The sequence below is a fragment of the Canis lupus genome, chromosome 6 (genome assembly GCF_003254725.2).
Source record: "Canis lupus dingo isolate Sandy chromosome 6, ASM325472v2, whole genome shotgun sequence".
NCBI classification, from domain to species: Eukaryota; Metazoa; Chordata; class Mammalia; order Carnivora; family Canidae; genus Canis; species Canis lupus.
In genome coordinates, this window is record NC_064248.1 from 27,618,519 (window position 1) to 27,632,379 (window position 13,861).

Sequence of the window (13,861 nt, forward strand, 5' to 3'; positions counted from 1 at the left end):
GCAGGGAACTAACCTGTATGTCTGCACACAGGTATAAGTATTTCTACATGCAGCCATCTGTATATATATGAAAGTAAACATCAGTTCGTACTGTGTGTCCAACTCTGATCCATTCCCACATGGATCATTCTAGCTCTCTTTGGAGCTGATCCATCACTTTCTACTCCAACAGTGAGAAACCTAGCTCCTGCCATCCACACTCCACTTACTTGCTTAATCTCAGTATACATGTATGGTGGGTTGGTAATTCGACCGTTTTTGAGTGTAAAAATGGTAGTTTCATATGGTTCATCCCAAAGAGAAGACAAGCATGAGTTGCTGACATGGCCTCCATATGAGTCCATGTGGATTGATCATGACCAATATTCCTACTAATGAGTATTCATCACCAAGTGGGTAGAGCACCAATCATTCACCCACCATCCACCCCTGGATTTCCCCCACCTCAGGGGCCACTTCTTCTTGCTTTCTTTAGCAGTTCCTTCCTCCTGCCCATCCTCTGAAGATTTAACTATCCCGGGGCATGGCCTCTCTACTGTTCCTCAAACTCATGAAGCTCATTTCCTTTTTAAGGCCTTTACAATGACTGCCCCTCCACCTGGGCAGCACTTCCTGTAGATCGTGGCATAACTAGCTTCTCTTCTTCAGGACTCAGCTGAAATGTCACCTCCTCAGAGTGGCCTTCCCTGAGACCAGTCACCCTCTACCACACTACCTGTTCCACTTTTTTAAATAACGCTTATCATTATCCAAGAAATCTCATTTTCTTGTTGATTGTCCCTCCCTCCATCAGCATTATGTCTCAGGAGAACTGAGGAGGCCTGATTGCCCCTTCTCACCCCTAATTTCCCAGCATACAGAGGAGTGCCAGGCACAGGCTAGATGCTCAGTTAATACGTGCTGAACAAATTAACGAATTAATGACCCCCCCCCAAAGATCAAACTTTACAAAGTGCCCGCTAGACTAGAAGTCAGCAAACCTTTCCTAGAAAGGGCCAGATAATAAGTATTTTAGGCTTTGTAGGCCATACAGTCTTTGTGACAACTACTCACCTCTACCATTGTAGGGAAAAAAAAAAAATCCAGGAACAATCTGTAAATGAACAGGGATGGCTGTGTTCCCATGACACTTTATTTACAAACACAGGTGGTAAACCAGATTTGGCCTGAGGGCCATAGTTTGCTGACCCCTGCACTCAAACCAATCCAGGTCTTAGACCTCATCTTTATATGTGAACAGATCTTTGCCATTATAACCGACTATCCATCATCACTTAGATGAGGCATTCTTGCAAGTGTACAAGGAAAGAGGCATTTTTATAGGCAGTAAACAAATAGTTCTTTGTCCCTATTCCTTCCCACCCTATCCATGAAAAGGAGGCAAGAGAGGCCCATCCCAAGTTGGACCACTCAGGGGTGTTGGCCACCTCTTCCTCGTAGCTCAAAGGCCCCTGACAGAGTAAAAATGCAGCAGCTGCGGGATCCTTCCTCTTGCTAACACCTCCCCAGGTGAGGTGGGAGCCATCGGTCTCCGGAGGCACAGATTCTACACCGACCTGGGGACCACCTGTTCCGATGCATTCATCTATTTTATAAAATCTTCACATTCCAAAAACCAAATGCAAGTTAGGCTGCTGTTTTCATCTACACAGTGGAACAGTGAAAAAAATTCACTCATCCAAAAGGATATGAAAACGGGTAGCATCTTAAACAACCCCAGGCATACATTACAGCAAGAGTGTAGTTAGTATGTTCATGACCCAACCATTATCCTACCATTGTATCATGAAGCATAAACACCTCCTCCCACTGAGAGGGGGGGCAGGAAGGGGCCACATACCTTCCTCAGCTCCACTCAAATTCCAGGGTTGGCCAGGAGCTTCCCAGCACTAGCACATGGCAGGCCCACAACCAGATTAATTTCTCCCTCCTCTGTGTCATAAGGTCATCGTCACTGTGCTAATGAAAAGCTAAAGCCAAATCTGGTAGCTGACTTCAACCAGGCCTTGTCATCAAGTCTTAAAGAAAGTGGAGCTGGCTTCTCTCGGTTTTGCTCACTCCACACTGCCTCCTTCTCTGGGTAATGCAGCATCCCGGTCATGGCAGCTACCGATGGCATGGTGTAGGTGTGCCTCAGGTCTGCCCCAGCGGTTCTGCAGTTTGCCCCTTCCCCAGGATGGACACGTGTTGCCTCAAAATGAAGTTCTCTTCCTGTCGGGCCTACAAATTGGGATGACGTAAGGCCAGACACTGCTGGATGAACGTCTTCCATAGAAGCACAATGGACCGGTGGAAGCCAAAGGCCAGTTTCCCAGACTCCACTCACCGTCAGCTGTTGTCCTGTGTGCCTGGCGCTTGCCCCTGCCTCAGCAAGACCAGTGAGTGAGCAAACAGCCTGGGGCCTGGTTTAAATGTCCATTGGTTTCTACAGAGGGGTCTCTCAGAGTCCACCACAGAGAGCTGCCCTTAGAGCCTTGATGGAGCCAATAGCAAAGATCAACACACAAAGGGGAGCAGACCCTGGAGACTCAGACAGACCCTAGATCCAGCCACGCACAAAGCCTGATTTCTTCATTATGTGATCAGTGACACGGCCCATTTTGCTTAAGCTAGTTGGAGTTGGGTTTCTATTACTTGAAACCAAAAGAGAGTGGATGAACACACAAGCAGAAATGCATCAATTTGCTGGGAGTCTCTCAGTCACTGACCACTCGTGTGACAGTTCTGGGTATGTAAGGTTGTAGGACAAGTTACCCCAAAACCTGGAGGCCTAATACAATTGTGTACAGTACTCACAGCTTCTGTGGGACAGGACTTGGGAGGAGCTCGACTGGGCCCCACTCATCTGGGGTCTCTAAGAGGGCCTTGCGGATGTCGGCTGGGGCTGCATCATACAAAGGCTTGACTGGGGCGGGAGGGTCACTTCTAAGGTGCCTGACGCAGGTGGCTGGGATGCTGGATGGGCTATAGGCCACAGGGCTCAGCTCCTCTCCACAGGACTGCATGAGGACCCTCCCGCGAGGCAGGCAGGCTGGCTGCACCCACAGGCAAAGGAGGAGGTGCGCCCTTTCCTGACCTAGCCTGAGAAGCCGCACATCACCTCCTCCCCCCATGCCCCTGCTTCTGCCCTATTCCATGGGCCACACCAGGCCAGCCCCAGTTGAGCAATGGCAGGGGACCAGAGGGCAGTGTGGGTCACTGGGGCCCCTCTTGAGGCTGGTTCCTGTCTCAAGCGCCAACCATGTGCCAGGTGACTAAGACGTGGCTCTCACCTCTCATCAGCACCTGGCCTCAGGCTCAACAGAATACCATCATTTTCTCCCCCAAATCCTTACCAAGACTTCCCTTCTGGATGCTCCAGCTCCAAAGGAAACGGAAATCCTATGAAGGGACTGGATTTAAATATCTAGTCCTAGAGTTCTTTGGTCCCAGACACCAGGCTGAGGGTCCCTCCGTGACCTGACCCTCCGTTGCAAACACTGCTACATGTCACCAGGCCCTGACTTTACCACAGGTATGCCCCCATCTCCCACACACAGCCTTCCTTCTCTAAATCCCCAAACTAGTCCCTAACAGCCCCCCATGGAACCGCACTATTGCATTTTGTGTAGCGGGGACAACTCTTGGACCTGGGTTCAAATCTTAGCTCTGCCATTTAATAGCTGTGAGATCCTTGAGTCTCCACGTCCTCTTCTGTAAAATAGGACTGAAACATGTATGCTTCATGAAGGTCATGGAGATCCAGCGAACCACACACATGGGACACATGGTGGCCACGCATGGAAGGCTAGTGTTTCCCACTGGTGCTCTTCCCGGGGATGGCCATCACTCACCTTGGCCTACTCTCATGAATATTTCTTCCTCACAGGGAGACCGTGAAGAGTTAACACAGGGCTGCCTCTTCTTCTTCAGTGCCCCTTCAGCCCTTCCCATCCCCCCATGCCCAACAATCCCCACTGCTTGCTTGGCAAAACTCAAAACAAGAAAACCCAGAAGGGGAGGGGGGCACCTGGGTGGCTCAGTGGTTGAGTATCTGCCTTCAGCCCAGTCATGATCCTGGGTCCCGGGATCCAGTCCTACATTGGGCTCCCTGCATGGAGCTTGCTTCTCCCTCTGCCTGTGTCTCCACCTCTCTCTGTCTCTCATGAATAAATAAGTAAAATCTTTAAAAATAAAAAAAGTATTTGTTTAAAAAAAAAAAAAAGGAAAGGAAACAGAAAACTCAGAACCAAGTCCAGCCAGCATGTGAGAATGACACTTCCCTGAAAGTCTCTGGGGTGTCCTCGGTCAAGTCTTACGCCGCTTTAATAAGCAAAAACGCGCAAGCAGTGGGAGTGAAGAACCCACCGTGTCGGACATTTAAAAAATTTCCCGGGATAAGGAAAAATTTCTCATGTAACTGCGGCCCCATTCAAAATCCTAACACCATTCACCTGTCCACCTCCCAGGGGGGATCAGAGGAATTCCGTCCTGAGAGTGCCAGAAAATGAGAAAATTACAGACCACAGAGGAAGCCCACCTTTCAAATGAACTAGAAATGCATCCACTTCGTCCCCCCACCCCCCACCGGGAGCAGAGCCCTTTAGCAGCGCCGGCGGCACCCCAGGTGACCCACAGGCCAGTGGCAGGGGAAGGCTGCCACCTGCTGGCGGCGGCCAGTACTGGCTTAGATGTATTGACATTTAGTTGTATCTTCCACAAGCTCTTAACCTTTACACCATGTCAATAAAAAGCCCCATTAACATTTAAAAGGGATGTTTCTGGGTGTCCACTTGGAATAAGAGTTAGAAAACACTCCGAGAATTGGATTATGTATCTCATCTGTCCCAGATCTCTGAGAGATTACTTCCTGCCACGGTAAAAGAGCAAACCCAAGAGGGGTGCCTGGGTGGCTCCGTGGGTTGAGTGTCCAACTCCTGATTTCAGCTCAGGGCATGATCTCGGGGTCATGAGATCGACCCCCGAGTTCAGCTCCACACTAAGAAGCCTGCCTGAGATTCAGTCCTGGGGTCTCCCTCTGTCCGGTCTTCCCTTTTCCTCCAACCCACAACCTCTTGCTTGCGGGCTAAAAAAAAAAAAAAAAAAAGTAAACCCATGAAATGGCAAAAGGCCAAGAGCCACAAGCTGGAAGCACAGCACCTCTGCAGGTGGCCACCAAGACTGGGGAACCCTCAGGCTGGCATTGCCAAGCGACACCCAACAAGACCTGTGCTTTCTTTTTCCTGCCTCCATTCCACATCCTTCCAGACTCACACAGCACACCCAGGAAGCCCTCTCTCCCAAATCCCTCAACGGGAGATCAGACCTCATGGCCACTTGAGCTTCCTCTGCGAGGAGGCTCTCGGCTCATCACACTGCACTTGTCCCAAGCGGCTGGTCTTCCATGCAGGGATGGGTGCGCTCTGGGAAGGCAGGTGCTGTGTGCCCACCGATCCGTGTATGCATGTGTGCGTGCACTCGTTCACTCCTCACAGATGCTCAGCATATGCCAAGCACTGGGGAGGCAACAAGGAATGAAGCAGACGTGGCCCCATCCTGAGCATCGCCTACTGCACCCACCTTCATATCCCCATTGCCGGTCAACTGCGGTTCTCAATAAATGCTGGCAATTCCTGTGCATACCTCATGCAAAGGAGCAGCCTTCAAGCCTCACCCATCCCACACATGCATTTTGTTTGGTCTATGTGGTTTTTTAAGAAATTAAATTTGTCACTAGCATTTATAACTTGGGTTTCACACAAAGCCATTGTCTTTCCGGCTTCTCTAGATGGAGGAACACACATTCCTACAGAGCACTGGTGGGCTGGGGCCCAGATGCTCTGGCTCCTTCAGACGGGATGGGCACTCATTTTGCCCCAGATGCCTCCCTCCCCTATTCTCTACTACCGAGAACAAACATGGCTGCTGTGTGTCACTTCCCCCTTGCATAGGACTTTCCTGCCCGGCCCTTTGCTCAGGACCTATGTACCCCCCAAGGCATCTCTGTTTATGATCCCTGCTTTATGCCAACATCATCAAACAGACACATATGAGATGAGCTACAACACACATGAATGGGCAATTTTATTGATTTTTACCTCCTCACAAACCCTCCTAGTAGTAGTTACAGGTTGTGCAGTTTCCAGCAGGGATCTGAGACGCAGAGGGAAGTTAAGGGACTAGGCAAATCCGATGGGCACTTTATCAGCGGATCGAAAACCTGTGTTTCCTGGAATTCTTGCAAACGAATGCTGAAGATCAAGAAATACATTCTCACGCCACTAGCACAGCTTAAATACTTCTTTGACAAAAATAATAATAATAAATTATCTTCAACTCAGAAAATAAATTGTGCTCAGCAGAGTGACAGGAGGGTCCATTCATTGCATTGCACCAAGGGGCTGGATGGGAGAGGGAGGCAGGGCAGGCCCAGGCAGCTACGGTGACAGGAGCATGGGGCAGACAGCTGGTGAAGGCAGTTGAATGCATGCTTGATGCCAAGGGCGAGTGGTGGCCCCTCAGCTGTGCTGTGGCCTATCCCGAGTGAGATTCACCTGCCCCTCTTCTTCCTCACGTCCGCCTTGTCTTCTGTTTCTTGGCTTGTCTCTTTGCATCTTCTGGGCCACTATTGTCAGAGGCTGTCTGGCCGAGAGCTCGGACGCCCTGCAGTCGACTTGTCAACTGCAACAGCAAGGGAATGAGCTAGAAAGAGAGAGAGAGTGAGAGAGGGGGATGCCAGGAGAACACTTGTGCCCAGAGGGGCATTAGAACCTCACTTGTCAGCACACATCCTCCTCCTGCCAGGTCATCACTCACTGTGTGCTAATGAGTGGCTTTGGTTCAAGACAAAGCAGAGACCTTTGCATTGCAGACGGTCTCAGAGACAGGGGGACTGAGGATTGGGGTAGATGTCACAAGAGGTTTATGGCCTTAAAAGGAGGCCTGGGATTTGACCAAGTACAGCATCCTTTCTTGATAAAAACCCTCAACAAAGTAGGGCTGGAAGGAATGTATCTCAACATCATAAAAGCCACATACAAAAGACACAGCTAATATTATCCACAAGGGGGAAAAACTGAGAGCTTTTCCTCTACAGGCAGGAGGAACAAGATAGACGTCCTCTCTCATCATGTTTTTCAACACAGTACTGGAAGTCCTAGCCACAGCGATCAGACAACAAAAAGAAGAAAAGGCATCCAAATAGGCAAGGAAGAAGTCGAACTTCCACTCTTCCCAAATGACATGATACTCTATGTAGAAAACTCAAAAGACCCCACCACAAAATTGCTAACAGATTACACAAATTCAGTAAAGTCACAGGATACAACATCAACGTACAGAAGTCTGTTGCATTTCTATATGCCAATAATGAAACCGCAGAAAGAGAAATCAAGGAATCGATCCCATTTACAATTGCACCAAAAACCGTAAGATACCTAGGAATAAACCTAACCAAAGAGATAAAAGACCTGTACTCTGAAAACTATAAAACACTTATGAAAGAAATTGAAGATGACATAAAGAAATGGGAAAAACATTCAGTGCTCATAGACTGGAAGAACAAATGCTGTTAAAATGTCTACACTACCCAAAGCAATCTACACATTTAATGCAATCCCTAGCAAAATACCACCAGCATTTTTCACAGACTAAGCACAAACAATCCTAAAATTTATATGGAACCACAAAGACCCCAAATAGCCAAAGCGATCCTGAAAAAGAAAACTAAAGCTGAGGGCATCACAATGCCTGACTTCAAGCCATATAATAAAGCTGTAGTCATTAAGACAACATAGTACTGGCACAAAAACAGACACACAAATCAATGGAACTTAACAGAGAACCCAGAAATAGACCCTCAACTGTATGATCAACTAATCTTCAACAAAGCAGGAAAGACTATCCTATGGAAAAAAGGCAGTGTCTTCAACAAATGGTGTTGGGTAAAGTAGACAGCTACATACAGAAGAATGAAAGTAGACCACTTTCTTACACTGTACACAGAAATAAACTCATAATGGATGAAAGACCTAAGTGTAAGACAGGAAACCATCATAATCCTAAAGGAGAACAGAGGCAGCAACCTCTGTGACCTTGGCCACAGCAACTTCTGCTAGACCTGTCTCCAGAGACAATGGAAACAAAAGCAAAAATGAACTTCTGGGGCCTCATCAAGATAAAAACCTTCTGCACAGCAAAGGAAAGAGTCAACAAAACTAAAAGCTTGCCTACAGAATGAGATTTGCAAATAACATTATCTGATAAAGGGTTAATATACAAAAATCTATAAAGAACTTATCAAACTCAACACCCAAAAAACAAATAACCCAGTTAAGAAATGAGAAGACACGAATAGACATTTTTCCTAAGAAGACATCCAGATGGCTAACAGACATGAAAAGAGACTCAACATCACTCATCATCAGGGAAATACAAATGAAAACCACAATGAGATACCACACACCTATCAGGAGGGCTACAATTAACACAGGAAACAACAGGTGTTGGCAAGGATGCAGAGAAAGGGGAGCCCTTTTGCACTGTTGGTGGGAGTGCAAACTGGTGCAGCCAGTCTGGAGAACAGTTTGGAGGTTCCTCAAAAGGTTAAAAATGCAGCTACCCTATGACCCAGCAATTGCACTACTAGGTGTTTACCCAAAGGATACAAAAACACTGATTTGAAGGGGTACAGGCACCCTGACGTTTACAGCAACATTATCAACGAGAGCCAAATTATGGAGGCAGCCCACTTGTCCATCAACTGATGAATGGATAAAGATGTGGTATATCGTTGTGGTATATCAATGGAATATCACTCAGCCCTCAAAAAGAAATCTTGCCATTTGCCACAACATAGAGGGAACTAGAGGTTTTATGCTAAGTGAGGTAAGTCAGAGAAAGACAAGTACATATGATTTCACTCATACGTGGAATTTAAGAAACAAAACATAACGGGGGAAAGATAAAGGGGACAAACTGAGAAACAGACTCTTAACTACAGAGAACACACTGATAGTTGCTAAAAGGGAAGTTGGGGGATGGGTGAAACAGGTGATGGGGATTGAGGAGCGCACTAGTTGTGATGAGCACCAGGTGACGGATGCAAGTGGTGTACACTTGAAACTAATATTCTGCTATGTATTATTAAATAGAAATCTTAAAACATTAAAACATAGTAATAAAAAATTTAAAATTAGGAAAAAAAAAGAGGACTAAAGTAAGGAGACCTGGGGACAGCATGAGGCCTTCGCAGTCCCTGCCGACCCTGAAATGTCCTACCTTCCATTACACGGGACACCTCACAACTGTGCAGGAGGGCGTTCCCTGGCACAGGGCACTTCTCGCCAGGCGCCTGGATTTCCTACCTTATCATGGTTGTAGCCGGCCAGCAGGACGAGCAGCGTCAGAGGCAGGGCGATGTAGGACCCCTGTGCGATGTCTTGCTCGGGCAGTTTCCTCTGCGGACACGAGAACACCGTTGCTGCTTTACAGGCACTCTGCTCCCCCCACCACCCAGCACCCGCAGCCTCGGCCCACCGGCCAGGACCCCGGATGTCCCACGCGACAGCAAGTGCAGTGACCTGGATACACTTTCAGGTGAACCCTCTGCCTCCCGAGCTCTCCCGGCTTGCTCTCTGCCACCCCGGGGTGGACAGAGGCTGCCGACATCTCGCCCTCTGAGCCTCCGCTGAGGAAAGCAAGAGCCATGGAGGGCGGCAATCCCTGTGGCTGAGGAGTAAACGGCCTGCTTGTGCCAAGTTCCGGCCACACACACAGGGCTCCTTCCTACAAGGGGGTGCCGAGAACCCGCCACGCTAGGCTCAGGCACGCAGCGACAAACAGGCAGGTCCCAGAGGTCAGCCCAGTGAGCAGAACAGGCAGGCTGTAGCTTGTGTCCCAGGGGCCCATCACCCTTTCTTCTTATTCTTATTCTTTTTTTTAAAACATTTAATTTATTTATTCATGAGAGAGAGAGAGGCAGAGACACTGGCAGAGGGAGAAGCAGGCTCCATGCAGGGATCCCAATGTGGGACTCAATCCCAGGATCACACCCTGGGCTGAAGGCAAGTGCTGAACCACTGAGCTACCCAGGGATCCCCCCGCTTCTTTTTTTTTTATCCCCCCCTTCTTCTAACAGAACCCCCAACTTTCATCTGGGCCAAGCAGAGTGCACACACCTCCCGGCCTCCCTTGCAGATAGGATAGCCATGGGACTAAATGCCGGCCAAGGCTACTGTGAACAGAACCGTTTGGTAATACACCCAGGCCCTCCCCTCCTGCCAGCCAGCTGCACCATCTGTGAGAGGGGTGCGGTGCTAGGGGATGGCGGAGCCCCAAGAGGGGGGTAGGCAGGGTCCCCGATACCTTGGGGCTCCCATGCCATTCCTAGACCTTGGTCCTGGATGCTGATAGAAGACAGAAACTTCCATTTTCCTGAATACCCTGAAACTGGGGGTCTCTGTACCAGTAAACAAACCCACCCCCTCGCTCAGTCCACCCACACAAAGGAAACAAATAAATGGAAACTTTCAGACAATGACAGAATAAGGTAAGGGGACAAAGCACTGGTTCGCAAAGTATGGTCTAGGAACTCCCTTTCAGGGGATATTCAAGGTGAAACTTTTCATGACAATGCTAAGATATTACACATCCTTTTCGCTCTCATTCTCTCCCAAGTGAACAGTGGACTGTTCCAGAAGCCACGTGTGATGATGTCATCACTCTGGCAGCTAATTTATTATATTTAATAAATCAAGACAGATGACATACATTTAAACCAAAGCTCTCAGATTCTCAACAACTTTGAACAGGGTAAGAGGGTCCTGAGAAATAAAACATCTGAGAGCATCTAGGCTGGGGAATGACTCTGGGTCCATTTTACCCAAGATGGTTGAGGCAGAATGGGATGGTCTCTTAAAAATGAAATATTTCACAGGAGGTGGAACAGATTTCCACCTTCAGCTCCCTACTCCTGGATCATCTGACATGTCTTAGATCCCACTGTATTCTCCCCAGAAGTAAATGCTTACTGGGGACACTGCAGAGGGATGAAGACAATGAGTTCCAAGGCTCAAGTCTTGGAAGGTGAGGTTCAATGAGATCAGCAATGTAAAGTGCCAAGCAGTGCAGGAAATACTGAGAAAAAAAAAAAATCAATGATGTGGCTTACACATAACAGAAGAGTAAAGTGGAGTGCTTAGGAAGGCCTTCACAAATGCACAACGCTGAGCCACCCATCGGGAGGTGGAGTGTTCTAGAAACTATGTGATGTGAGACAAACCAGCTTGCTCTGAGTCCTGGCTCTGCAGGGAAGTTACTCATTCTCTCTGGGCTTCTGTAAAATGCAAGAAAGGCACATCCCCACAAGGGCCATTGTGAGGATCAGCAGTGAATGCCCTGCACAGACCCTGTGGGAGCGGGCACTCCCTGCACTTGGAGGTGTCTCACATGCAGCGAAGTGACAGACACAATCACGGCAGCAGCTCTGGGGTGTGGTGGCTGCTTGGCCACCACCAGCAGCATCTGTTCCCGCCACCAGCTGCCCACGTGTCTCCCTGGATCCAGATGAACCTCCTGGTGGGGGCCCCAGGGAATATCGCAGACAGCTACCATCAGTGCCCTTCACAGAGACCCTCTGCTCTCACTGGGCTGGCAGTGTGCCTCCACACAGGGACAGATGGTTCCCTACATGCTCATCTCTTTGGCATCTCCTAACCAGGCCTCCTCTGTGGGGAGTGAGGTAAGTGCTTCCTCCTGGAGTCTGTCAGAAAGACTCTCTACTTCAGGTAAGATCCTATTTGCCAAGACACTGAGCACAAGCCTCTGGCCAGAGATGCCCAGAAAGCAGCAGAAGAGCTGTGTTCAAGTCCTAACCCTGCTGTGCACGAGCTGGGGACCTAGACTGCTCAGTGTCTCCTTGGGTCTCATCTCTAGATGATGGAGAATAATTCCTACCTACCTCCCAGCTAGGATGGTGTTCTGAAAAGCACAAAATGATAACTTGATTGCATGTGGGAAAGATAAATTTGGAACTCTTCTTCACACCCTACGCCAGGAAAAACTCCAAACGGACAGAGATGGAAATGTACCAAATGAAACCATGCAAGTCCTGGAGTAAAAAGAAATTCCTCTAAAAACTGAAAAGTGGGGGAGATTTTCTTAACTATGATTCAAAATTCAGAAGCAATAAGGAAAACATCGATACATTTAGCGTAAAAAATAAAATAAATGTTTGCATAATCAAAACGAAAAAACAAATTGGGACAAATAGGTACAGCATACATCACAACAGGTTAGAATTCCTTCATATACAAAGGGCTTCCAAAATGAAAAGGACCAACAATCTAGATAAAAGTAAACAGTTCCAGAAAGAGAACAAAAAATGGTTCTTAAGCATGTGGAAGGATGAGAAATGCAGAGGACAGCTCCAAGGAGATGCCATTTCTCATCCACCAGACTGCAAAATTTCTTTAATTTGACCACACGCTCTGTTGGGGAAAGGAGGTGCTCTCATGCACTGCTGGTGGGAACACAAATAGGACAGCTCCCTGGAGGGAGGGGCACCATCCAGCAAGGTTCCAAACGCACTGACCCTGTGAGTCAGCAACTTTACTTCTTAGTCTATTCCGGAGACAGACAGACAAAATTTCAAAAACATGCACGCACGAGGCCGATCACTAACAGGTTGTTTATAACAGCAGAATACGAGCGATAACCCAAACATCTATTGAGCAGAGGGGCTAACTGAATATACTACGGAATAGCCACCCACAGGAGTACTAGGTAGCACAGTTGTTAAAAAGGAAAGAGAGTGGCTGAATGTACTCCTCTGCACAATTATCTTTTAAAAAAAAAATAGAATTCTGACCCTTGAGCTGAAATGGTCTATGACAATGACCAATATGGCAGCTGGGAGGCCAGATTTGTTTTACCATAGATCCTGGGTTCCACCCTTACTACCAAGTTCTGAATCAGTAGGTCTGAGATTGGGCCCTGGGGCCCATTTTTGTGGCTGCTGTGCGTTTAATCCTCAAGTGATCCTACCGCATACCAGCTATGGGAAGCACTGTTCTAAATAACTATCTCATGAATGTGTATTTTGTTTGTTCTGTTGTTTTTTTTAGTCTGTTTGATACAGGATCCCATGACGTCTATGTATGGCAAACAGTTGATAAAACGAGCAAGTTTCAGGGTGCCTGGGTGGCTCAGTTAGTTAAGCATCTGACTTTGGTTCAGGTCATAATCTCAGGGTCCTGGGATCAAGCCCAGTGTCAGGCTCTTGGCTCAGCAGGGAGTCTGGTTCTTCCTCTGCCTCTCCCCCTGCTCATGCTCTCTCTCTCTCAAATAAATAAGATCTTTAAAATAATAATAATAATAATAATAAAAACTTTTTAAATAAGCAAGTTCCTTTTAATCTACAGGTATCCCACCCATTGTGTAGGATTTTTTCTCTCTTGCAATGTGTCAAATAAATCACGTGCCAGGTTCATGTCCTGCAGCTTCCCACAGCTCCATGGCATCCTTTATATGCTCTTGTGTCCTATTTCTCACAAACCAGCACCTGGTTCTAGGAACTTGGGCAGGTCAGGTGTCCTGTATCTCCGGCTGAAGGACCACAACACCCTCAACCACGATACAGCAGTGACCTTCTCCCCCAAAGTCACACCTGAGCCACTGACCTACACACATCCCCTCTCCTCATTGACGGCTTCCTCCTCAAAGTGAACTGAAGGCATGAGCACTCAAAATAGGAGAAAAGGATCTAGGGAAATCAAGAATGCAAAAGGGACCCAAAGTTGGGGGCCCTGCAACAGGTGTCCTCCCTCCACTAATACCCGGACCACAGGTTGCACAGTTTTCCTCCTCTCACCATCCCTATAGG

The 13,861-nt window shown here is 47.9% G+C and overlaps 1 protein-coding gene across 1 annotated transcript in view; it reads right to left on the reverse strand.

Moving 5' to 3' along the window:
* Positions 1–6,034: 6,034 nt before the first annotated feature.
* LOC112679048 (nodal modulator 1) overlaps positions 6,035–13,861 on the reverse strand; it is a 57,170-nt gene continuing 49,343 nt past the window's right edge. The window contains 2 exon segments of the mRNA XM_025478542.3: positions 6,035–6,681; positions 9,345–9,437. Coding sequence (XP_025334327.3) covers positions 6,550–6,681; positions 9,345–9,437 — 225 coding nt within the window. The 3' untranslated portion in view covers positions 6,035–6,549.